General features: G+C 46.3%; 1 protein-coding gene and 1 long non-coding RNA gene across 6 annotated transcripts in view; one reads left to right on the forward strand and one right to left on the reverse strand.

Moving 5' to 3' along the window:
* Positions 1–19,955, reverse strand: part of STAP2 (signal transducing adaptor family member 2) — a 33,772-nt gene extending 13,817 nt beyond the window's left edge. For 4 of the 5 annotated variants that reach the window (XR_010066975.1, XM_063290963.1, XM_063290962.1 and 1 more), the window contains exons 1-5: positions 19,827–19,955; positions 18,637–18,708; positions 10,869–11,000; positions 6,821–6,877; positions 4,308–4,435 (exon numbers count right to left, since the gene is read on the reverse strand). Coding sequence is in view for 4 of the 5 variants with exons in the window: in XM_063290963.1 (XP_063147033.1) it covers positions 4,308–4,435; positions 6,821–6,877; positions 10,869–11,000; positions 18,637–18,708; positions 19,827–19,922 (485 nt within the window). In the remaining variant the exon portion in view is untranslated. The remainder of the gene's footprint in view (positions 1–4,307; positions 4,436–6,820; positions 6,878–10,868; positions 11,001–18,636; positions 18,709–19,826) is intronic. The other variant, XM_063290964.1, reaches the window with a different exon arrangement.
* Positions 1–23,609, forward strand: part of LOC134488509 (uncharacterized) — a 679,404-nt gene that overhangs the window by 8,178 nt on the left and 647,617 nt on the right. The window lies entirely within an intron of this gene.

The raw sequence follows: 23,609 nt of genomic DNA on the forward strand, positions 1-23,609 counted from the left end.
CCAGAAGACGGTGGTGGTGATCGATGCGGCGGAGCCAAGAGACAGCAGCATCAGGAAGGAGGAGTTGAGAAGCTGGAGAGGTCCCAGGGCCTGGAGGAGGAACTGGGGCGGATGTGGAAAGGGAAGGCCAAAGGGGTCCCGGTGGTGGGAGGGGCACTCGGGGCTGTGACCCCCAAGCGGGGAGAGGGGCTCCAGCAGATCCCAGGAGCAACCTCAGCGCTCTCTGTCCAGAAGAGCGCAGTGCCAGGAACAGCCGAGATCCTGCGCAGGACCCTCAAACCCCCAGGCCTCTGGTGGAGGACCCGAGGTTGGGGAAGACACACACCGCCCACAGGGGTGAGAAGGGAATTTTTTTTAAAATTTTATTGAAAATTTTTATTACAGTAGTAAAAAGCAAATACAAACTAAAAGCAATGAAAGAAAGGGAAATAGAAAGAAAGAAGAAAAAGTGCAAAGGAAGAAGAAGAAAAAGCAAGTGAAATAAGGAAAAAGAAAAGGAATATATAAAGAAGCGACTTCCGACTTTCATCACAACAGGTATAAACAGATTTGGTAACTCTTCACCCCCATAAGGCTGCAAACAAGTCTCTCCTATTCCCATATTCCACCCCTTAGCTATTTGCAGATCCACAAATCATCAACTTTTCAATCCTGGTATAAGGAAAAAAATCCGTAAAGGAGAAAAGGAAGGTTCCCTTCAGGGAAAGCTCAAAAAAGCAGCTTATTTTGAAGAACTGCAGCAGAACACAGGAGACAGCAGGTAAGCTGTGGATCTGGGTTTATCCTCCAGCTTGTCCTTTGTTCACCTGATTTATGTATTATTTATTTTAAATATTTATGAGATCTAGGAATGATATTTACATTTTTTTTTGTTTTGCTTTTGCTTTTCTATGACTTTGTTAAAAATAAATTTAATTTGTAAGTATATTCCTTTAATCTTTCACTGTTATATTCATTAATAAACATAAAAATTTATGTTTAAACATTTTCATTGCCTATTTTCACTGAGCTGGGACTAATTACTGTATTCCAGATAGAAATATCCCTTCAAATACAAGTAGTCCTCGCTTAGCAACCACCACTGCTAAGCAATGCAGTTGCTGAGCGAAACTTCACATGACCACTCTGGATTTACAATGCCACTTCCCATTTGGTCATTAAGTGAGTCACCAGGGGTCATTAAGTGAGACATCATGTGACCACGACAGACTTACGACTTCACTTTTCCCTACGGTTGCTAGGTGAGATATCATGTGACTGCAACTTGCGACTTACTGCTGGCTTCTCCATTGACTCTGCTTGTCAGAAGCTGGTTGTGAAGCTTGCAACTGGCAATCATGTAACTATGGGATGCTGCGAATGGTCATAAACACCTGCTGGGTGCAAAGCACCCAAATCTCAATCATGTGATCATGGGATGCTGTGATGGTCGTAAATGTGAGGACTGGTCATAAAGTTACTTTTTCAGTGCTGTTGTAACTTCAAATGGTCACTAACCAGGACAGTCGTTAAGTGAGGTCTACCTGTAGTGCAAATTTGAATAATGCAACCATTTTGTGGGATTCATTATCTGCATTAACCAAGACCTACATCCCTGTACTGACTTACATGGCCTTGGTTTCCTAGTCTGGTCTACCTTGAAGGGCTGACATCTTAGGGCACGTCTTCTAACAAAAAATGCCTCTGCTTACAGCACTTGGCCTCAAAACAGGGACTTTCTCCATGCAAAGCAGAAGATGTTTTTTACTACTATGGTCCCTCACAGAGGCAAATTCCTCACTTAACAGCTGCAGGCATATGATCTTATTTTCAGTGTTAGCTATAAGCGTAGAATCACAGAATCACAGAATGATAGAATCACAGAATCAGATAGAATCACAGAATGACAGAATGACAGAATCAGATAGAATCACAGAATGACAGAATGACAGAATCAGAATCACAGAATGACAGAATGATAGAATCACAGAATCAGATAGAATCAGATAGAATGACAGAATGACAGAATGACAGAATCAGATAGAATCACAGAATCACAGAATGATAGAATCACAGAATCAGATAGAATCAGATAGAATCACAGAATGACAGAATGACAGAATGACAGAATCAGATAGAATCACAGAATGACAGAATGACAGAATGACAGAATCAGATAGAATCACAGAATCACAGAATGATAGAATCACAGAATCAGATAGAATCAGATAGAATGACAGAATGACAGAATGACAGAATCAGATAGAATCACAGAACCACAGAATTATAGAATCACAGAATCAGATAGAATCAGATAGAATCACAGAATGATAGAATCACAGAATCAGATAGAATCAGATAGAATGACAGAATGACAGAATGACAGAATGACAGAATCAGATAGAATCACAGAATCACAGAATGATAGAATCACAGAATCAGATAGAATCACAGAATGATAGAATCACAGAATCAGATAGAATCAGATAGAATGACAGAATGACAGAATGACAGAATCAGATAGAATCACAGAATCAGATAGAATCACAGAATGACAGAATGACAGAATCACAGAATCAGATAGAATCACAGAATGATAGAATCACAGAATCAGATAGAATCAGATAGAATGACAGAATGACAGAATGACAGAATCAGATAGAATCACAGAACCACAGAATTATAGAATCACAGAATCAGATAGAATCAGATAGAATCACAGAATGACAGAATGACAGAATCAGATAGAATCACAGAATCACAGAATGATAGAATCACAGAATCAGATAGAATCAGATAGAATGACAGAATGACAGAATGACAGAATCAGATAGAATCACAGAATGACAGAATGACAGAATGACAGAATGACAGAATCAGATAGAATCACAGAATCACAGAATGATAGAATCACAGAATCAGATAGAATCAGATAGAATGACAGAATGACAGAATGACAGAATCAGATAGAATCACAGAACCACAGAATTATAGAATCACAGAATCAGATAGAATCAGATAGAATCACAGAATGATAGAATCACAGAATCAGATAGAATCAGATAGAATGACAGAATGACAGAATGACAGAATGACAGAATCAGATAGAATCACAGAATCACAGAATGATAGAATCACAGAATCAGATAGAATCACAGAATGATAGAATCACAGAATCAGATAGAATCAGATAGAATGACAGAATGACAGAATGACAGAATCAGATAGAATCACAGAATCAGATAGAATCACAGAATGACAGAATGACAGAATCACAGAATCAGATAGAATCACAGAATGATAGAATCACAGAATCAGATAGAATCAGATAGAATGACAGAATGACAGAATGACAGAATCAGATAGAATCACAGAACCACAGAATTATAGAATCACAGAATCAGATAGAATCAGATAGAATCACAGAATGACAGAATGACAGAATCAGATAGAATCACAGAATCACAGAATGATAGAATCACAGAATCAGATAGAATCAGATAGAATGACAGAATGACAGAATGACAGAATGACAGAATCAGATAGAATCACAGAATCACAGAATGATAGAATCACAGAATCAGATAGAATCAGATAGAATGACAGAATGACAGAATGACAGAATGACAGAATCAGATAGAATCACAGAATCACAGAATGATAGAATCACAGAATCAGATAGAATCAGATAGAATCACAGAATCAGATAGAATCAGATAGAATCAGATAGAATGACAGAATGACAGAATGACAGAATCAGATAGAATCACAGAATGATAGAATGATAGAATCACAGAATCAGATAGAATCACAGAATGATAGAATCACAGAATCACAGAATCAGATAGAATCACAGAATGATAGAATGAATCACAGAATCAGATAGAATCACAGAATGATAGAATGATAGAATCACAGAATCAGATAGAATCACAGAATGATAGAATGATAGAATCACAGAATCAGATAGAATGACAGAATGACAGAATCACAGAATCAGATAGAATCACAGAATGACAGAATGACAGAATCAGATAGAATGACAGAATGACAGAATCACAGAATCAGATAGAATCACAGAATGATAGAATCACAGAATCACAGAATCAGATAGAATCACAGAATGATAGAATGATAGAATCACAGAATCAGATAGAATCACAGAATGACAGAATGACAGAATCACAGAATCAGATAGAATCACAGAATGATAGAATCACAGAACCACAGAACCGTAGGGTTGGAAGGGACCTTGGAGGTCTTCTGGCCCCACCCCTGCCCATGCCCAAGGCAGATCTCTGACAGCAAGCAGGGCACACGCTACTCACTTGGGCAGCTTCTCTTCCCTTTCGACAGTCACGCCCAGCTGGGATCGCCTCTCTCTCTCCGCCTCCAAGGCTTCAGACAACCTGTACAGGTGTCCGGGCAGCAAAGCCAGAGACGAGGGGACCTTCATCTAAGGAAAACAGAGGACTGGCTCACAAAGCAGCAGGGACGCCCCGTGGAGTGTATGCTTTAGAGACATTTATGAAACGCCTTGGTGTTTGCTCCAGGTTGGTGGCTAAACACCAAAGAGCTCACATTATATTTAATTCGGAAGGCAGGCTGAATAATTGTAATGCTTGGAACACTAACTTTCAAAATTGTAATTAATATTTACAGAACATCCGTTTTCCCCCTTTCCTTTTCATTTGTTTACATTTAGTCCTCTAAGGCATTTACCCAATAGAACATCAAGGATTTAAGTGTCTTAGCTGAATATCGTTGTGTTGAAGGAACGCTGCACCCAAACTGAGATGATGGAGGGACAGATGGTCTGTGTGGCTGGATGTAACACACGGTTAAAGGGCTGGGCAAGTCCCTAGTTAACATTCTGCAGGTGTACTTCCTGCTTCTGCAAATGTCACCCACTCACCCCTTATCCTTTCTTTTTCCTTCTGATTTCACTAGCACTGCTACATTTTCGGTTGAAGGATAACCGAAAATGTACCTTTTGGTCATTACAGTTATCAATAAGTATATACAAGAAGGAGGGAAGGAAGGAAGGAAGGAGAGATAGGAAGGAAGGAAGGAAGGAAGGAAGGAAGGAAGGAAGGAGGGAGAAAGGAACCATTGATTTCTATGGGAGCAGATTTGCAAACTTGCTGCAAAGTGTTCCATTTGTACAGGAAAAATGGCTTAGGAAGTACTTTTATTTAAGCTGCAAACAAACAGGGGTATTGTAGTTCCTTTTTAAAAAAAAACTAGGAACTGCTTTTTGGGAAATTGACATTTAAAACATGCTGGAACTTTGCATTAAAAGGTCAAAACACTTAAAGTACTGATTTATTTGTTTGTTTGTTTATTTATCAAATTTGTCACCGCCCATCTCTTCCCACCAGAGGGACTCTGGGCGGTTTACAACAAAATAATCAAAAACAATAAATATATAATAAAATTCCCATATAAATAAAGTCCAGATGGCTGTGGTTTCATTCAGTCCTTGCATAGGACGGGCACTTCAAGGCACTGGCCAACCACAGGCACGACTGTTCTCCTCTCAGCCCCAGGCCAGGTGGCAGAGCCAGGTCTTCAACTTCCTCCGAAAGGTCAGGAGTGATGGGGGCAAGATGTTCCAAAGGGCAGGGGCCACTGCCGAGAAGGCCCGCCTTCTGGACCCCGCCAGGTGGAATTCCCTTGCAGACAGGGTCCTCAGCATGCCCCCTCTGCATGATCAGGTGGGACAGGCTGATGATGCGGGGAAGAGGCAGTCCCTCAGGTAACCCGGTCCCATGCCATGTAGGGCTTTAAAGGCGATAACCAACACCTTGAATTGGACCCGGAAGCAGACTGCCACCCAATGCAGCTCCCACAGCAAAGGTGTTATGTGTGCCAATCTAGGGGTGCCAAAAATAGCCCGTGCGGCCACATTCTGGACCAGCTGAAGCTTCCAGATACTCTTCAAGGGTAGCCCCATGTAGAGTGCATTGCAGTAGTCTATATGGGAGATAACAAGGGCGTGAGTGACTGTCCGAAGGGCTCCCAAATTCCGGAAAGGGCGCAACTGGTGCACAACACAAAGCTGTGCAAAGGCCCTTCTGGCCACGGCTGCCCCTGCTCCTCGAGCAGGAGCCTTGAGTCCAGGAGGACCCCCAAGTTACGCACCGGGTCTGTCTGGGGCAGTGCAACCCCATCCAGAACCAAAGGTGACAAAGTCACGGATACGGAGGAACCCTTAACCCACAGCCACTCGGTCTTACCAGGGTTCAGCTGAAGCCTGTTGTTGCCCATCCAGACACCCGCAGCCCCCGGGCACCGAGCGAGGGCAGCCACTGCATCGCTTCCCTCACCCTAATCTCTTATTGGAGGAAGTTACGCACAAAAACCTGGTAGGTTAATGGCCCATTGCAAATGAAAATGAGTATCTTTTCTTAATAGATTTTTTTTTAATTTCTGGGTTTTCTTTTAATCATAATTCTGTCCCACTGCTAAGGAAAGTAAAACTAAAATAAATTTTAAAATCCTGGCAGGAGGCAATGACAGATCACTTTCATTTTGTCACCAAGAAAACAGTACGGACTTCCCCATGACATCACCAGAAGCTGAATTCAACTCAGGTGAGTCTGTGCCAGTGAAAGCTCTCTGTTTGCAACTTAATCCTATCATTCTTTCTTGCTGGCATGCCTTTAAAGGTGGTGCTTCTTGACAGTTTCTGACTCTGAAGTTGCTCCAGGATCAGCTTCTCTTCCCGTGCAGGGGGAAGAGACACTTTAATTACTGATCTCCTGCCATTCTTCTGGCTATTTAAAATAAATAATCATTTGTTTCTTAAGAAGGCTGGGAGAGAAGAAATGACACCTACCTCTACCATTGTGAGTATAAAACCTTTCCACATTTCCTGCTGTTCCACGTTTTCCATCTGTAAAAGGAAACATGCACAGCATAAGAATTATGCAAAGATTAGAACCAAGGAATCATAGAAACTTAGGGTTGGAAAGGACCTTGGAGGTCATGAAACCACAGAGTCACGAGCTTGGAAGGGACCTTGGAGTTTATGGAATCATAGAGTCACAAGGTTGGAAGGGACCTTGGAGTTAATGGAATCATAGAGTCATAGGGTTGGAAGGACCTTGGAGGTCTTCTAGCCCAACCCCCTGCCCACAGCAGGACTCCTCAGACCATCTCAGACAAATGGATGTCCAATCTTAGCTTGAGACCTTCCAGTGATGGAGCCCCTGCAATTCTAGAATTAATGTTGTTTTGTTATAATTTAGATTCTACATTAATCCAACCTTTTCAACCATACTCTGTTGGACTTCCAGATCCCAGGATCCTGGTAACTGACAGACAAGGCATTTTGAGATTGCCAGATTTGGGGAAATAAATCCAATCACAGTTACTCCTTCATCTAGCCAGAGGGGGGCAAATTCAAATCAGCCTTTTGCCTGATTTCAACAGCCCACCTCTTCCAGCTGATCTTCCTTGGCTAGTCTGCCTGAGCAGAAGCAGCAAGGGAGAAAGAAAAGACCCTGTTAAGCCATAGTCTGTCTTAACTATTCTTGTTAAGGTCTGCGGGGCACAAGCAGAGGTCACACAACTTGCCAAACCTCAGACTTGAATGTGTCTGTCAAAAAAGGTAAGATGGCAGAAGCGGCCCCACGATGGAAGCCCAGTCACGCCATTGGAGCTACCAAAACCACCCAAGTAGAAAGGCCGCTGCCCAGGCTTCATTTTACAAGATAGTGAATTCTCCATCCCGTCACCTCTCTTGCTTTAGGTCTCCTAAAGATCTCCAGTTAATGGTGCTGTTACCCTTAAAAATCCCCAGGTTTTCTTTGCTAAATCCTGGGAACTCAGCAAGCATCCCACGAGAACTGCCTGAATCAAAAAATGCCACCCCAGGACAATTGGCTTGCACAAAATCACCCTGTTCGCAGTCACTGAGTCTGAACGTGGACGAGCAAATGAATTACATCAATACTTCCCAAACCTGGGTAAGTTACCCCAAAATGGGTAAAAGTGGGTTTTCTTTGGGTAATGACACATGGACCCCTTACCCAATCGCAACAGGGACATGGAAATTGACTTAAAGTGTTTTACCTACATTGGGTAAAAAGGACCTTCTGATCAGCGGTTTTGGGTAATGAAGGAAAAGGTTTGGGAAGCACCAAGTTACATCAAAAGTGAGTGGTCAGATGGAAGGAAGTCCTTTGTCCCACAATCTTGAGGGGTTCGGAAATGGCCTTGAAGAAAATATGCACCACCGTTAGGAAAGCATGAACTTACCCCAGGAAAACAGGAAGGGATGAGAAAGAAACTCAAGATTGCCCTAAGCTGTGCTTAGTGAGACTACAGGTAGTCCTCGCTTAACAACCACAATTGGGACTGGAATTTCGGTTGCTAAGCAAAGCAGTCATTAAGCAAATCCGTCCCAATTTTACAACCTTCCATTAAGCAATTCACCACTGGTGTTAAGCAAACCATGTGGTCATTAAGTGAATCATGTGGTTCCCCATTGATTTTGCTTGCCAGAAGCCAGCCAGTAAGGTCGAAAATGGTGATCACATGACCACGGGACGCTGCGACGGTCATAAATGCGAACCGGTTGCCAAGCGCCCAAATCATGATCACGTGACCGTGGGGATGCTGCGACGGGTGTAAATGTGAAGACCAGCCGCAAGGTGGTTTTTTCAGCACCATCGTAAGTCCAAATTGTCACTAAACGAATGGTTGTTAAGCGAGGACTACCTGTAATTGCAAGAAGTGAGCCTCGTTAAACTCAAGCAAATAGTCCTTTAGATGTAGTTTCCTAAATAGAAATGCATACTACAGAATAGTATATCAAAAACTATTTTAAAAGCATACCAAAGATAGACGAAAGGGGGAAAAAACCCAGGGGTACCATAACTTGGCTGCCAGACCCCTACTAGATGGTAGAAAAGGATACGGGAAACAATTAATTGCTATCTAGGATTCCTGTCCTGGGCTGGGGGTTGGACTAGATGACCTCCAAGATCCTTCCAGCCCTATTATAGACCATATGATTCTAATTATGGTCTGGATCCAGTAGCTCTAATCCTTGATAATAATCCAACCTCAAAGCAGAATTTTTTTAAAAAAATCCAACCAACATTCATAGAAAACTTGGGAAGAGTTTATGTAACCGATCAGAACTAGAAGTAACTAGAGATTTCTAGCAGGATACAAATATAGACTAGTGTTTAAAGTAAAATTTTCAGAAGATTCTGTGTTTTGGAAAGGTTTCGCATCTGAGCGCTGGCATACTTTCCCTTGCTTATTCAAGTTGCACCCCTATGGACAACTTTGTGTTTAAAGAAGAGCTCATAGGCGGAATAACCCATTTGTAACATCGCAAACATAAGCAGACGTACCTCCACCAAAATACACATACCCAGGTCAAGGAAACACAGTTTGGGCAAAATATGATGAAACAGACTGGCTCCAGGCTGACAAAGGAGTGAGACAAGGCTGCAGATTCTCCCCTTATTTGTTCAACCCGTATACGGAATATAACTTAGGAGAAGCTGGATCGGAAGGAGATCAGGGTGGTTTTGAAACGGGAGGAAGAAACACCAGTAACTTGCGCTGTGCTGATGCTACTATCCTGATAGCCAAAAATGCAAAGGATCTGCATCCCTAGTACTAAAAGTCAAAGAGCACAGCGAAAAAATGGGACTAAAATCAAATAGAAAGAAGACCCAATGAATGACAGCAGGTAGAACGACCAGCCTTAGAATTGGCAATGAAGGTACTGAAGTGGTGAACCTCTGCCTTTTAGGATCAACCATCAAGAGTAAAAGAAAAGGTAGTTATGAAATATGCCACAGACTGGTGCTTGGTAGAGCAGCTATGAAGGCCTTGGGAAAGATATTCAGGTGCTGGGATGAGCCTATACCTACAAAGATTGGAATCGTGCAAGCCATGCGATTCCCTGTGACCTTCTATGAAAGCGAAAGTTGGACTTTGAAGAAGCAGGAGCGGAAGAGCATTGACACTTTTGAACTTTGATGTTGGACAAGACCCTGAGAATGCTGTGGACAGCCAAGAAAACAAATCAATGGATCATCAAACAAATCAGCCCAGAGTTCTCCCTCAAGGCACCAATGACCAGGGTCAAATTATCCTACTTTGGACCCATGATGTGAAGACCCAGCTCTTTGGAGAAGGCTCTGAAGGAAGAGATGAAGGGCCAGGTTGGGGACAGGTTGACCCAGAGAAGGTCTATCTATGTGGTCACTAAGAGTTGATGCCAACTTGATGACACATAATCAATCAATCAATCAACATGAAGACCTAGTTCTCTGGAGAAGGCTCTGATGCTGGGAAAGGTGGAAGGAAAGAGAAGAAGAGGAGGACCAGCAGCAGGGTGGAGGGACTCGGTTACCATGGAGATGGGTGGCCCATTGGAAGAGCTGAAGCAAGTGGGGCCAGAATGTCATGGAGAGGCTCCATCTACCTGGTTGCAAACAGTTGGCACCAACTTGATGACACATAATCAAAATCAACCATCACAATGGCTCCTAAGCTTCTTGCTTTGGAAAACTATTTCCACGCTGACTTATCTGCTGAACGTTTATTTATTTATTTATGTATTTATGTATTTATTTAAAATAGTTATATGGCTGCCCAACTCAGACGATGTGACCCTGGGCAGTACACAAAAGAGAGAGAGACAACAATCAACCAACAAGCCCCCCCACACAAAACCCACATACCATTAAAGCCCACAAAGACAATAAAATGGCAAACAGAACTGAAATATACTGTAATTCTTCAGCTGGGAACTCTGCTGTCCTCAGCCAAAGGCCTGGGTAAGAATAAGGTTGCCAGCTGACCATTGGGGGAAGGCACTCATATGCAGAATTTAAAAAGGAAAAAAACTACATTACCCTCAGCTTCACTTCTTGGTTCTTCATCTTCAGAGTCAAGCTTGGTTGGTCTGTAGACCTGGGAGCCACAGTTCCTGGGCAGTTGTCTTCGGCCAGGGAGACGAAGTCATTCAGATCAATTTTCTCAATATACTGGGGGTGGGGAAGAATGAGTAAAAGCCAGTTTCCAAGCTTCTAGTCCTCAGGATTGCAGTTATCCAAGTCAGCCTACATGGCTAGCTTGCTTCCTCCTTGCTCACGTCTCAGCTAGCCCTCTTTTGAAATGTAGGATGCTGACTTCAGCCAGATCAAACTGTTTGTCTCCAAGCCCAGCCACCTTTCTTCTGACTAGCAGCAGTTTCAAACAGGACAAGTCTTATACACGATTCTTTTTTTTTTACTAAGAATCCCAAGGATTTGAACCCAGGACTTCAGGTATGGAAAGGAAATAATCTACCACTCATCTATTGCCCCAAACTTATTAGGTTCTTTAGCCCTCCGCTTAATTTATCTGGAGCGATTTTATATATTGCTAATGTTAATTCATCCAAAGGGATGGTCAATGAATAAAACAAATAGATAAAAATCCATCCCACACTTGTGAAAATACATTCAACAAGTTAGATTAGATAGATAGAGGATAATCTGTTTTGTTTTTAAATGAAAAGACTGTAAGGTATTAAAATTGTGACTTGGAGAACCTAGGCGAATGGAAATGTGGTTCATGTATCTTGCCTTTCCTCCAGGATCTCAAGCTGGCATATAGCGTATCCCATCTACTTTTCCCCACAACAACCCTGTAAGGTAGGTTGGGCTGAAAAAGAGTCCCCAGAGTTTCTGGCTGGAATGAGCTATTTGCCATGGCCAGCTCTGACTCAGAGGAAGAACCAGCTGGACTTCAGCCTGAGGAAGCTTTGAGCGTTCAGACACCTGAGGTTGGTCCACCAGGAGCAGCCATCCCACTGATGGAGGATGTGGAATTGATGCCCCAGAGCACATCGTATGCAACGAACAGCAGAGCAGCAGCATACAATGCGCCTCCTGGCACGCAGGGATGTTCCCACTCTTGTGTGAGCCCACCAGCAGGGCTCTGTTTAAGAGCAACTGCTGCTGCACTTGCAACTTAACTACTACAATTCCCATCCATTCCTGTCCATTTGCAGCCCCTGCAAATTCTGTTCCGCTGGATGCAGACCGGCTGACGGCGACCCACAACACTGAGACTTTTGGGGTCTGCCCCAACGATGCTCCTGCCTACCGCTTTGGACTTTGCCCACCAGAAACTCCTTCCGGGTAAGCTTACCAGGGATTGGAGTCTGCTCAAACCGGTTGTACAATTGCTTACACACCCTGCCAGCCTCCGCTACTAATTGCCCTAATTGCTTTTGCAGCTGAACCCCTTCGTGGGTGTGGGTGTATCTCTGTGTTTGTGTCTGACCTGGGACAGGATGCTGTTTGTTGCAGACCAGCACCATCTTGTGGTGTGCCCGAAGCATTATTTTTGCTTTTAAGCTGCTATCCCTGATTGGAACAGTTCTTTCATTTACCTTGACTAGATACTGATTGTTTGTTTGTTTGTTTGTTTAGTGGCTCACAACAACAGTAAAACTACAAAATCATAAAGCCATAAAAACCATAAAACAAAAATTAAACCCAGCACCTCAGTCATCCTCTTCGGATGCCCCAACAACCATCCACAGGCTCCCATCAATCCCACCAACCATTCTCTGGGTGAAGTTTATTTGAAGTTTGATAAAATTAAACAAGGGTCTTATATGCTATTTCTTTCTTTTTTTAAAATAAAGTTTGATTTTATTTTACTGTTGTGTGATTGCTGTACCTCCCAACAGGGAGGTGGAAGATAAGCAGATACCTCTACTCCAGTGTTTCTCAACCTTGGCAACTTTAAGATGGGTTCATCTGGCTGGGGAATTCAACTCCTGGAATTCCCCAGCCAGCATGAATGGGAGAACTCTGGGAGTTGAGGTCCACCCACCTTAAAGCATGCTGGCTGGGGAATTCTGGGAGTTGAAGTCCATCCATCTTAAATCATGCTGCCTGAGGAATTCTGGGAGTTGAGGTCCACCCATCTTAAACCATGCTGGCTGGGGAATTCTGGGAGTTGAGGTCCACGCATCTTAAATCATGCTGGCTGGGGAATTCTGGGAGTTGAAGTCCATCCATCTTAAATCATGCTGCCTGAGGAATTCTGGGAATTGAAGTGCACCCATCTTAAAGCATGCTGGCTGAGGAATTCTGGGAGGTCCACCCATCTTAAAGCATGCTGGCTGGGGAGGTCTGGGAGATGAAGTCTCCCCTATTTCATTTTTCCCTTTTAAGTGTAAAAAAGGCAGCACAGGTTGCAAGAACACAATCTTGCTCACATACTGGGGTTGGGGGAAATGCACCAGGTGAGGCTTCTTTGGAAGGTAACTGGTGGTAGCAGTTACTACCCCAAAGCAGGAGGTGGGGGCAGGGTGTGAAGACCCAGGGGGCTTCTGGGAGAGGAGATCCAAGACTTGCAGCTGCTGGACCCCCAAATCAATAAACATGAGCAGGCATAACCAAAGCCCATCTTTAGGATGAGCAATAGATTAAGCTTGAATCCTCACAATAGCTGATTAGGGTTTGAAAAAGAAAGCATCAGCAGGGAAGGAATAACTGATAAGGAATACAGGCTATTTTATTTGATTGATTGATTGATTGATTGATTTCTATAGCCGCCCACCTCAGCAAGTGACTCTGGGCGGCCACCTAGCTACGCTAGAGTTTCAGACAAGTTCTCTTCGTTCAAACTGCTGTGTTTATACAATGTCTAGAAACAGAAGCAAGTGGCAGGATGTGGGATCCTGCCAGTGCGTGGGTGGGGATTGTGGTAGTTAAATTGCAAGCATGCTTAAGCTACTGGTAGGAGTGTAACAAATCAGTTTAGTGAGGCAGCGCGTGGGCTTCAAGGCCAAAGGAGCTGCGTTATCAGGGGCCGTTAGAAGAAGAAACGGGCAGCGGCTGGTGGATGGGCAGTAACTTACAGAAATTTAGGAGGGGCCAAGGGGTTTTTCTATCTGCATTGGCGGGCTTTTGGGCAGATTGGTTTGAACTGAACCCGATAGCTTTGCATTATTAAAGCTGTCTTTCCTGTCCTGCAGTGGCTTGTGCTTAAGAAATTCTAATTTGGTAACAAGGATCAGGGGTCTCCCAGAAAGACCAATCTGCCAGTCACAGCTTCCCTCCCTAGAGATAAATGTCTGCTAAGGAGGGACAGCTCACAGAGCCTCAAGAAGTGCCCCACACAGAAGAAAAAATGGAGGAGGATCTAATACTTGAGGAGGAAACAGACAGCCGGCCGGAGACTGAGGAACCGGACCGGGGAGAGATCCTACTCGAAGAGAGTGAGGATCGACCCGGGGAATCATCCTAGCAGGAGGCAGAAAGGCGGAGGAGAGGCTTCAGGCTGGCCCCGAGGGAGAGCGGAAGGCTGACATCCGATCCGCCGGCCACAAAGCAAGGGACGGCCGGAGGCTCCAGAAAGAAAACTCCGGCCGCTTTAACGCCTAAGGTCCAGATTCGGCCACCGACGGGAGCAGCCGAGCCAGCGTCGGGGAGAGACGTGGGTCGCAGCTCCGAGACCGACCCTGCGCGACCGGGGCGGGCAGCGCGGAAGAGCAGCGCCTCTTTCCCCCCGAGGGGGCAAGCGACCCAGTTAGGGAGCGAGGCGCGCTCCCGACGGGGTGGAATCGGCCGCGCGCAGCAGACCCTCCAGCGGCTGATGCAGCACTTGGCCCTGGGGGAGCCGGGCGAAGCCGCCGGGGCGGGCTCCCCGCAGACCCCGGAGGAGGAAGACGGAGGGGAGGAGACCACGGTCGGAAGCCGCCGGCCGGCTGAAGCGACCCGGCCGGCTAGGCAGAGAGAGCAGCCACAAAGGCGGACGGAGCCCCCCTTCGGAGGGAGGGGTTTGCAGGTAAAGCTTGACGGGGAAGCCAGAAACCTAGCCTGTTTCCTGACCCACGCGGGGGACTTTGTGGACGGATTTGGAGCCGTGGTCCCCACCGAAGGGGCTAAGGTCCGGTCCGTGTCGGCACCTTTGGAAGGGGGAGCGGCTGACTGGCTGGGGGCGGCTGCACGACGGCGGGTCCCCAGAATTGAGAGGCTTGGATCGCTTCGCGAGTGCTTTGCGCCCGAGATTCGAGCACCCCCCGGCGGGGATGCGAGCGAAGTCTACCTTGCGGCGGATCAGACAAGGGGGGCGGTCGGTCGCTGAATACGCTGCCGAGTTCCGGAGCCTGGCAGAGCAGCTGTGGGGCTGGCCAGAATCCCTAAAGGTGGAATACTTCCAAGGAGCGCTGCAACTAGAGGTCTTAGAGGGGTCCCTAGCCAGAGGGAACCCCGGCACCCTGGTGGAGTGGATGCGCCTGGCGGGCGACGTGGAGGGTGCGCGAAAGGCATCCAGCGGAAACAAAAGCCAGAGGCGGGCGAGAGAAGAGCCGCCGCCGCCAGCGACCCCCCAGCAAGGCCCCACTTAAAAGTGGGAGGAAGAGGAGGAAAGACGCAGCTTACTGAAGCCAGGAAAGAATTCAGAACACTGGCATCCCAAACAGCCCATTCCAACTCCATTGATGGTTGAAAGAGAACAGCATTCCGAAGTGCAAAACATTCAACCCTCTAGATACTTCCATGGAGGGTTGCAGTATTTAATAGAATGGAAACATTTCCCCAAGGCTCATAGTTTGTGGGTAAATAGCCAGCATGTCAACACACCCCAATTAATACAGACGTTTCATAACCAGTATCCAAATAAGCCAAAATGAAGCCATTTCGGCTATGTACTTAAAGGTCATCTAGATGTACCCCAATTTGCGGAGGGTGCAAACTTTGATTTGCTTTTGGGGTGAAGTTTGAAAAAAGGGGAAGTTGGAAAAAAGGGAGGGTGGTATGTCAGGATGTGGGATCCTGCCAGTGTATGGATGAGAATTGTGGTAGTTAAATTGCAAGCATGCTTAAGTTACTAGTAGGAATGTAGTAAATTAGTTTAGTCAGGCAGCACATGGGCTTCAAGGCCAAAGGAGCTGCGTTATCAGGGGCTGGTAGATGGGCAGTAACTTACAGAAATTTAGGAGGGGCCAAGGGGTTTTTCTTTCTGCATTGGTGGGCTTTTGGGCAGATTGGTTTGAACTGAACCTGATAGCTTTGTATTATTAAAGCTGTCTTTCCTGTCCTGCAGTGGCTTGTGCTTAAGAAATTCTAATTTCTAATTTCTAAATTAAGAAATTTTAATTCCATAACAAGGATCAGGAGTCTCACAGCAAGTTAGAAATCAGAGATCAAGGACAAGACTTCCTTTCCTTAGTCAAACATGGCTTGTCCTAATAAAGTTTGTGGGAAAGGTGACAAGGTGCCTGATAAGCTAAATGTAAACGTGATAAATTTCTTGCCTGCCTGTAAAAGCTTGTTTCTGGAGCTACAAAATAATAAAAACTTCCAAACACACTCTTTAGTTCTTGGTTGGTTGGCTTGTAAAATTGGGGTTGAGAAAGGGAATTTTCCCTACACAGCCTTGCAACAATGGTGTTTAGATGTTCCAATGGGGTTTCCCTGGATTTTCAAGGTGATAGGAGGGTCCGAATCATATCTGCTGCCCTGGGAGAAAGCCCTATTCAACCTCAGCCTTTACTTCTAAGTAGACAGACATGTATAGGATTACAGTGCTAATTTACAAAAAGGAAACGCCGAAGATGCCGATGAGTTTTTTCAAATAAAGTCTGCACACGCATCCATGCAGGTTTCCTAACATGATTCAGGTATAGTTTGCATGGTTTGGGGGAAATAGTTTTCAATTTCAATTTCCTAGCCTTGGGATCTCCTGGTGGGGTCTCCTTCAAATACAAAACTTTGGAGCCCACACATTTGTCTTATTCCACAATTTCCTTCAAAAATGGCCTAACAAAAGGGCAGATCTGGATTATACGTGTTAAATCTCCCCCTTTACCATCCAGCAGCATTTCTCTGCAATCTGTTCTCTCCAATTGTCTCCAACGCCTTGTTCAAAATTCCCCTTTCGTGCTAATTTTCTACCTATTTCTTTAAGAATGACCAAAATTCTCCCAACCCCCTATTCACAGCCCCCCAGTCCTAGGTGGATTTGAATTTACAAGTAGGGCACAAAATCTGGGGGAGATAAGTACCATCGCTAAACAAAGAATTGAATTGTGGAGCCCTTGGTGCCCTCTGAGCTGGGTGGTTGGCTTGCAGACGTTTCATTTCCTGCCTAGGTAGCATCATCAGTGCAAGTGAATGTGGGGTTTGCTCCCTGCTTATATGCAGTAGGTTGCCCTGCCAGTGTTGGTGGGCGTGTGGTTTCCTCCTGGGTAGTTCCTTGATTGGGGTATTGTTTTCTGCTTGATTTTTTGCCTGCTTGATTATTTCTCTCCCTGGCAGTTCCTTGATTGGGGTGGTATTGTTTTCTGCTTGACTGTTTTTCTGCTTGGTTGTTTCTCTGGTGTTACTCCCTGCTTATCTGGGTGTTGGCTGCTGGAGAGGACGTTCTGTCCTTTTTGTTGCCTTCTTTTTTATTGTCTCTTTTGAATGGTGTGTAAATGTGGTTCATCTCTGTGTGTCTATTGATGGGTGACTCAAAAAACGACCCACGCTAACCAAGTGCCCCATTCCCAAAGTCACAACCCAACCTCCCACAAGTGGAGCTGTGTAAGGACGTTATTCAGACAAGCACAACTCCACTTCAGCAACCCACAACTCCAGAAAGAGGAACAGATCCATCTTCCAGCAAAATGGATACCTCTCAACTTCATCAGAAAGCGCCTGACCACTCAACCCTCCATGGCACAACCGATAAAAGCTATGGAAAGGGTAACACTGCCATGCCTCAGAAACATCTCAGAAACTACCAGCAGATAGTTACAACCACACGGCATCACCGTAGCACACAAACCAACCAAGGTCCTCCAGATCGTCTTAAGCAAATCAAAAGAAGCCCAAGAAGAAAAAACAGGATTTATCTCCAACATGCAGTGTAAGGACCGTCACAGCCACTACGTAGGACAGACAGGCAGGAGACCAGCCGGGCGCATCCACGACCACCAACCGGCTGTCAGAAGACAGATGAAACCCCTTAATCCCGCAACACAGGGACAGGCTCAACCACGGTTTCAGATGGGAAACTGTCAGCATCCTAGACCAAGCCAAATCCAAAAGCACTGGGGAATTCCTGGACGCTTGGCGCTCAGACAAATCAGTCATCAATAGACACATAGAGATAAGCCACATTCTTACCCCTACAGGCAAACTGCCACCAAGACTTTTGGTTTTACAAAGATCGGTCGACTCCATTCCACCCTATTTTTCCATTTTTCCTTTCTAAACTGGCAGGAAAATTTTGCTGGCTTTTTGGATTTATTGTTCATGGAGCTCCTTCAGGCCCTGAATTCCTAAGCAATGAAGGGGTGTGTGCTAAAAGCCAATATAGTTTAGTGATTGAGGTGCGCAGGCTGGGAGATCTGGGTTCAAGTTCCCACTGGACCCCACGACTCACTGGGTAACTTTGGCCCTCCCTCTTTCCCTGTCCAACCTACCTCACAGGGTTGTTGTAAGGTATGGGGAGTTTCCATGTACATCACCTGGAATCTCCCAAGAAAAGTGGGGTATAGATGGATTGTATCTACGCATAAATAAGTCAACATCTGGCGTTACCCCATTCACATCAGCACAAAAATTTGGAAGTCCCCCCTAGAGAGAGCAGGACCCTTTTGCAAGGCTTTGCATACCGCGCCACGGTTACCTGATTTTCTCTGCTGGTGTTGTAGAAGTACAGAGTAGAGCCCCAAAGACCAGCCCAGTATTTCTTAAAATCCTGTTTGGGTAAAAGAGACAAGGCAAACAAATACAAGGAATTGTCTTTAAAGGCACTTCAAAGGGGAAGGGCTTCAATTCCACAGTCTCGCCCACCATCTTGACTTTTTTGACAGCCCCTGAGGATGCCCCTGCAGCTAACAACGGATAGATGGAGCCAGGCTGGGCTTTTTTGCAGCCTCTGAAATTCCGAGACATAAAATGTTCATTGAAGCTCCCTGTTTACTTTTCGCCGCCTCCAACAACAGCTGTTTCCCCTCGATTAGAGTTGGTCCATCGAAGCCCACCACCCAGAAAACAGGAACAAACTGAAAGCTCCCCCCCACCCCCTGCCAAATGCTGAATTAATCCTAGAGTTTCTATTTGAACAAATTTCTCTGATGGCTTAATTAAAAAGATGAGTCCCTCTGATCGTTTCAGATCCTGAACGTAGCTTAAATAGCAACTCCTGCATTTCAGGGGCTGGGGAGAATTGCCCCGTAACAGATTTATCCTCCAGGTCCCCCCAAGCATCTTTGCCCAGGGCATCCACCCTTTTCCGTCCCCCACCCCCACCCCAAGCAGCTAGAACAGGGCCTTCTCAAACTAGCCGTAACAAAGGATTTCCAATCTGTCACCGCCTGATCCTTTGGTAAAATACCATGAACACAAGTGATTAGGAAAAGGAAATGGGAAAAAACAGAACCGTCCACAATGCAAGCCCCCTTTTTTTTTCTTTTAAAGCCATCAAATGACACCGATCACCCACCGGGATGTGGCAGCTAGGTCAAAGGGTTATCCAAGTTTCTAAGCTTTCTCGCCTTTTGGCTTATCTCAGGGCGGGCCAGCAACAAATAGTTTTGGGGCTGACACCGATCCGAGGACCAGATTTGGAGGAAAACTGAGTTAGCCGAAGTCTTTTCTGACAGCTGTTCTGTTGCGTCCTGAAGGCTGGGCCCAGGCTGCTCTGCCCCCTCCCCCCAATTAGAGGATTAGGGTTCAGACCCTGCCCCGACTGTGGGCGCTCAGCTCCCTGGCCGGAAGCAGCTGTATTCCCCCCCAGATGTGCATAGCCTCTGGTCTCCCCACGGCCCCCTTTGCTCCTTTTTCCTTTCCCTAAACAGCCCAGGGGTTGGGTACCTGGTCCCATGGATTCTTTTTCTCCAGGAAGCCCTCGTAGTAATGGGGGGGCAGAGCGGGCTTTGGTTTCACTGCCCAGGAGCGCGGCGTGGCCATCCCTTCCTGGCACTCTGGAGAGAGACCGGCAGGTAAAAAGACACTTTGTCTCTCTCCCTCTCTCTCTCTCTGCCCCTTTCCTGCACCAGGAAGCAAAACGCAATAAATTCAGCAGGATGGATTACTCCTTCCCGGGTGTGCAAGCACCTGAAATTTCCCCAAGGCCCTCCCCTTGGCTGGTGACCCTGGGCAGTCGGACCTTGGACAGGGGAAGGGGCCAGAGGCTTGCCAGCTGGATCCACCCAGCTTGAGCTCGCAGGAAGAAAACGCAGTGGGCTTATGTTCCAAAGGCAGCCGATGAATCCAACCCTTTCTGACTTGCCCCAGCTGGGTGTCTTGATGCCCATCCAGGCCTGCCCACCCCCCCAGCGAGGTTCGGTTTCCAAACGTAGGAGAAAAAAGGGAGGGAAGAGGAACAGGGTCTTCTGAGGAAGTGCAGAAAGCTGCTTTCAAGCAGTCTGTTGCTGCAATCCAGGGGTGCCCGGTTTGGACTCCTGGCCAGGGTTCAACTCCAGCCTGTCCCTGACTGAGAATTAGGGTTGGGGCTAAGCTCCTGATGACCACCAGGGGGCAGCACAGAGGGACAGAAACCCCAACCTCTTTGGCGCCATCTAGTGGGACATTCAGACCTGTACGCTCCAGATCCAGGAGCCCAAAGGAAGGCGGTGGTAACTATCTGAGCATGTGCAGAGGGCATGTTCTGTGTACCCCTTTTGGAACAAGGGGTGCAAGAAGCATCTGGAAAGGGTCTGGTATGTTAGGGAAAAATGCTTCTAGGCCTGTTTAACCCTGTTTATCCTAGCAGGAGCTGGTTTGAGTTTTTGGAGAGCATCTGACACATACACACACTTGCCTCCACAAAACTTCTCTTGCCCTGTTTTGCTGCATCACTGCAGCTCCAATACCAAATTTATTTCATTACTTTTCTGCCATTAGGGTCACCGGTGTGGGTCCCTGCTCCCGTTGCTGTCCCTTTAAGACAGGGTTTCTCAACCTCAGCCGCTTTAAGTTGCGTGGACTTCAGTTCAAGTCCACACATCTTAAAGTGGTCAAGGTTGAGAAATACTGCTTTAAGAGGAATTCAGCCTGCCCAGATTGGCAGCTATGCCTTTTGAGCAGGAGCCAAGTAAAACATAACCTGGTCTTGTTTACATGTCAGGAAAACAGGGCAGACCCAGTATTTCCTGGGTGACTGGCAAACATTGGCTGGGAGGATGCACCTCAGCCTCTTTGGAGGGTTTTTTTCCTTTTTAAATCACCACCGTTGATCTGCTGTTTTGGCCTGCCACATTCCAGCAGACCTGCCCTTTGCTCCTTCCATAAATATACTTTTTTAAGATTGATGGGAAGAGGCTGTTTGCAAGAGAGGCAGCAGAGAATGGCTGCAGGAACAACTGTTCCCCCCTCAATAACATTTCTTTGCCTTTGGGGGATTCCAAACCCTTTGCAAACATTTAGAAAAAAGTAGTCTATTCTCATAAATTTAGCCAAATGGACTCTTTTTAAGAACAGAAGATCAACTGGGGCCGGCATGAAAAATGCACGCTTTCCTTTCACAACGCCAGCCACGTGGGCATGCCCGTCTTCAGTGCATTCGTTCCCTGCTCCCTCACTTGATCCCTCCTGAAACAGGATCCTGCTTCTCGTTTTTGTTTGTGAACTGACCCTCAGGAGTGGCTGCATTCGTACAGCACTCTAAACCTGGCTACTGAAAGAACCTACGTTCTGTGTGGCCTCAAGGGTTGTAAGGGAACGAAATGAATTTCTACCAGACGCTAAGGTCTAAAGAAGGGCAATGTTCGCTGGCCAACATTAGTTGGGCCAATGCAGCCTTTAGGTCCTCTCCTGATGTGGTGAAATCTGTTGTGTGAACATGGCCCCTCTGGAGGTACTGAGCATGCCCTGTGTACCAGACACTGCTCTCAGGGAAGTCCCCTTGAGCGTTGTCTGGACTGTTGAATCCCAGGGCGTTCTAAATTAATCAAAATTCTGTGGTGGAAAAACTCACCCACAAAACACCAGCAACCACAGAGGATCCAAATGACCATTTTATTTTTCAAAGCTGGTGGGTTACATTGAATCACCAGTCTCTTGCACCCAGATGATGCCAAGAGCAATACCCCCCAAAGGCAGTGTTTTTCAAACTTGACAATTTGAAGATGGATGGACTTCAACTCCCAGAATTCCCCAACCAGCATGCTGGCTGGGGAATTCTGGGAGTTGAAGTCCACCCCTCTCAAAGCACGCCGGCTGGGGAATTCTGGGAGTTGAAGTCCACCCCTCTCAAAGCACGCCGGCTGGGGAATTCTGGGAGTTGAAGTCCACCCCTCTCACAGCACGCCGGCTGGGGAATTCTGGGAGTTGAAGTCCACCCCCCTCAAAGCACGCCGGCTGGGGAATTCTGGGAGTTGAAGTCCACCCCTCTCAAAGCACGCCGGCTGGGGAATTCTGGGAGTTGAAGTCCACCCCTCTCAAAGCACGCCGGCTGGGGAATTCTGGGAGTTGAAGTCCACCCCTCTCACAGCACGCCGGCTGGGGAATTCTGGGAGTTGAAGTCCACCCCTCTCAAAGCACGCCGGCTGGGGAATTCTGGGAGTTGAAGTCCACCCCTCTCAAAGCACGCCGGCTGGGGAATTCTGGGAGTTGAAGTCCACCCCTCTCACAGCACGCCGGCTGGGGAATTCTGGGAGTTGAAGTCCACCCCTCTCACAGCACGCCGGCTGGGGAATTCTGGGAATGGAAGTCCACCCCTCTCAAAGCACGCCGGCTGGGGAATTCTGGGAGTTGAAGTCCACCCCTCTCACAGCACGCCGGCTGGGGAATTCTGGGAGTTGAAGTCCACCCCTCTCACAGCACGCCGGCTGGGGAATTCTGGGAGTTGAAGTCCACCCCTCTCACAGCACGCCGGCTGGGGAATTCTGGGAGTTGAAGTCCACCCCTCTCACAGCACGCCGGCTGGGGAATTCTGGGAGTTGAAGTCCACCCCCCTCAAAGCACGCCGGCTGGGGAATTCTGGGAGTTGAAGTCCACCCCTCTCAAAGCACGCTGGCTGAGGAATTCTGGGAGTTGAAGTCCACCCTCTCAAAGCACGCTGGCTGAGGAATTCTGGGAGTTGAAGTCCACCCATCTTCAAGTTGCTAAGACTGAAAAACACTGCCCTAGATCAATAAGTCTTATGCAGAATGTTGACCAAGGACAGTTGGGGCACACACATGCTGTATGTTAATAAGAATTGGAAGAATTCTGTTACAATTGATAAGGCAAGACAACCACAAAGAAGGGCAAAGGTGTTTCATGGTGTGTAAACATTGCAGACACATTCCTTGAGAGGCAACGATAGTATTTTTGCTGTGTGGCTGACAATGGAATATGGTTCCTGTACTTGGTTGATGAAAGAGTTTGCGCCCCCTTGAATATACAGCTTCTGCTTAAGGGACAATTCTAAAATCAGTTTGAAACTAGTACTTTAGACCCAGCAAGAAATTCCATTTGTAAGGATGCTACATGGCCAAAACAGAAAATATACTACCGTTATTAGCGTTGTATTAGAAAGCACAAGATTGCGCAATCCCACTAAGTTCGAATTCCAACTTCGCACCAATTTCTTCACATCTGGTTGCCATAACTGAACCATCTTCAGCCCAAAAACACTTGGGGTTTGTCCCCTTGGTATTTCTTAGCCTCTGA

This window comes from Candoia aspera, chromosome 1 (genome assembly GCF_035149785.1).
Source record: "Candoia aspera isolate rCanAsp1 chromosome 1, rCanAsp1.hap2, whole genome shotgun sequence".
NCBI lineage: Eukaryota > Metazoa > Chordata > Lepidosauria > Squamata > Boidae > Candoia > Candoia aspera.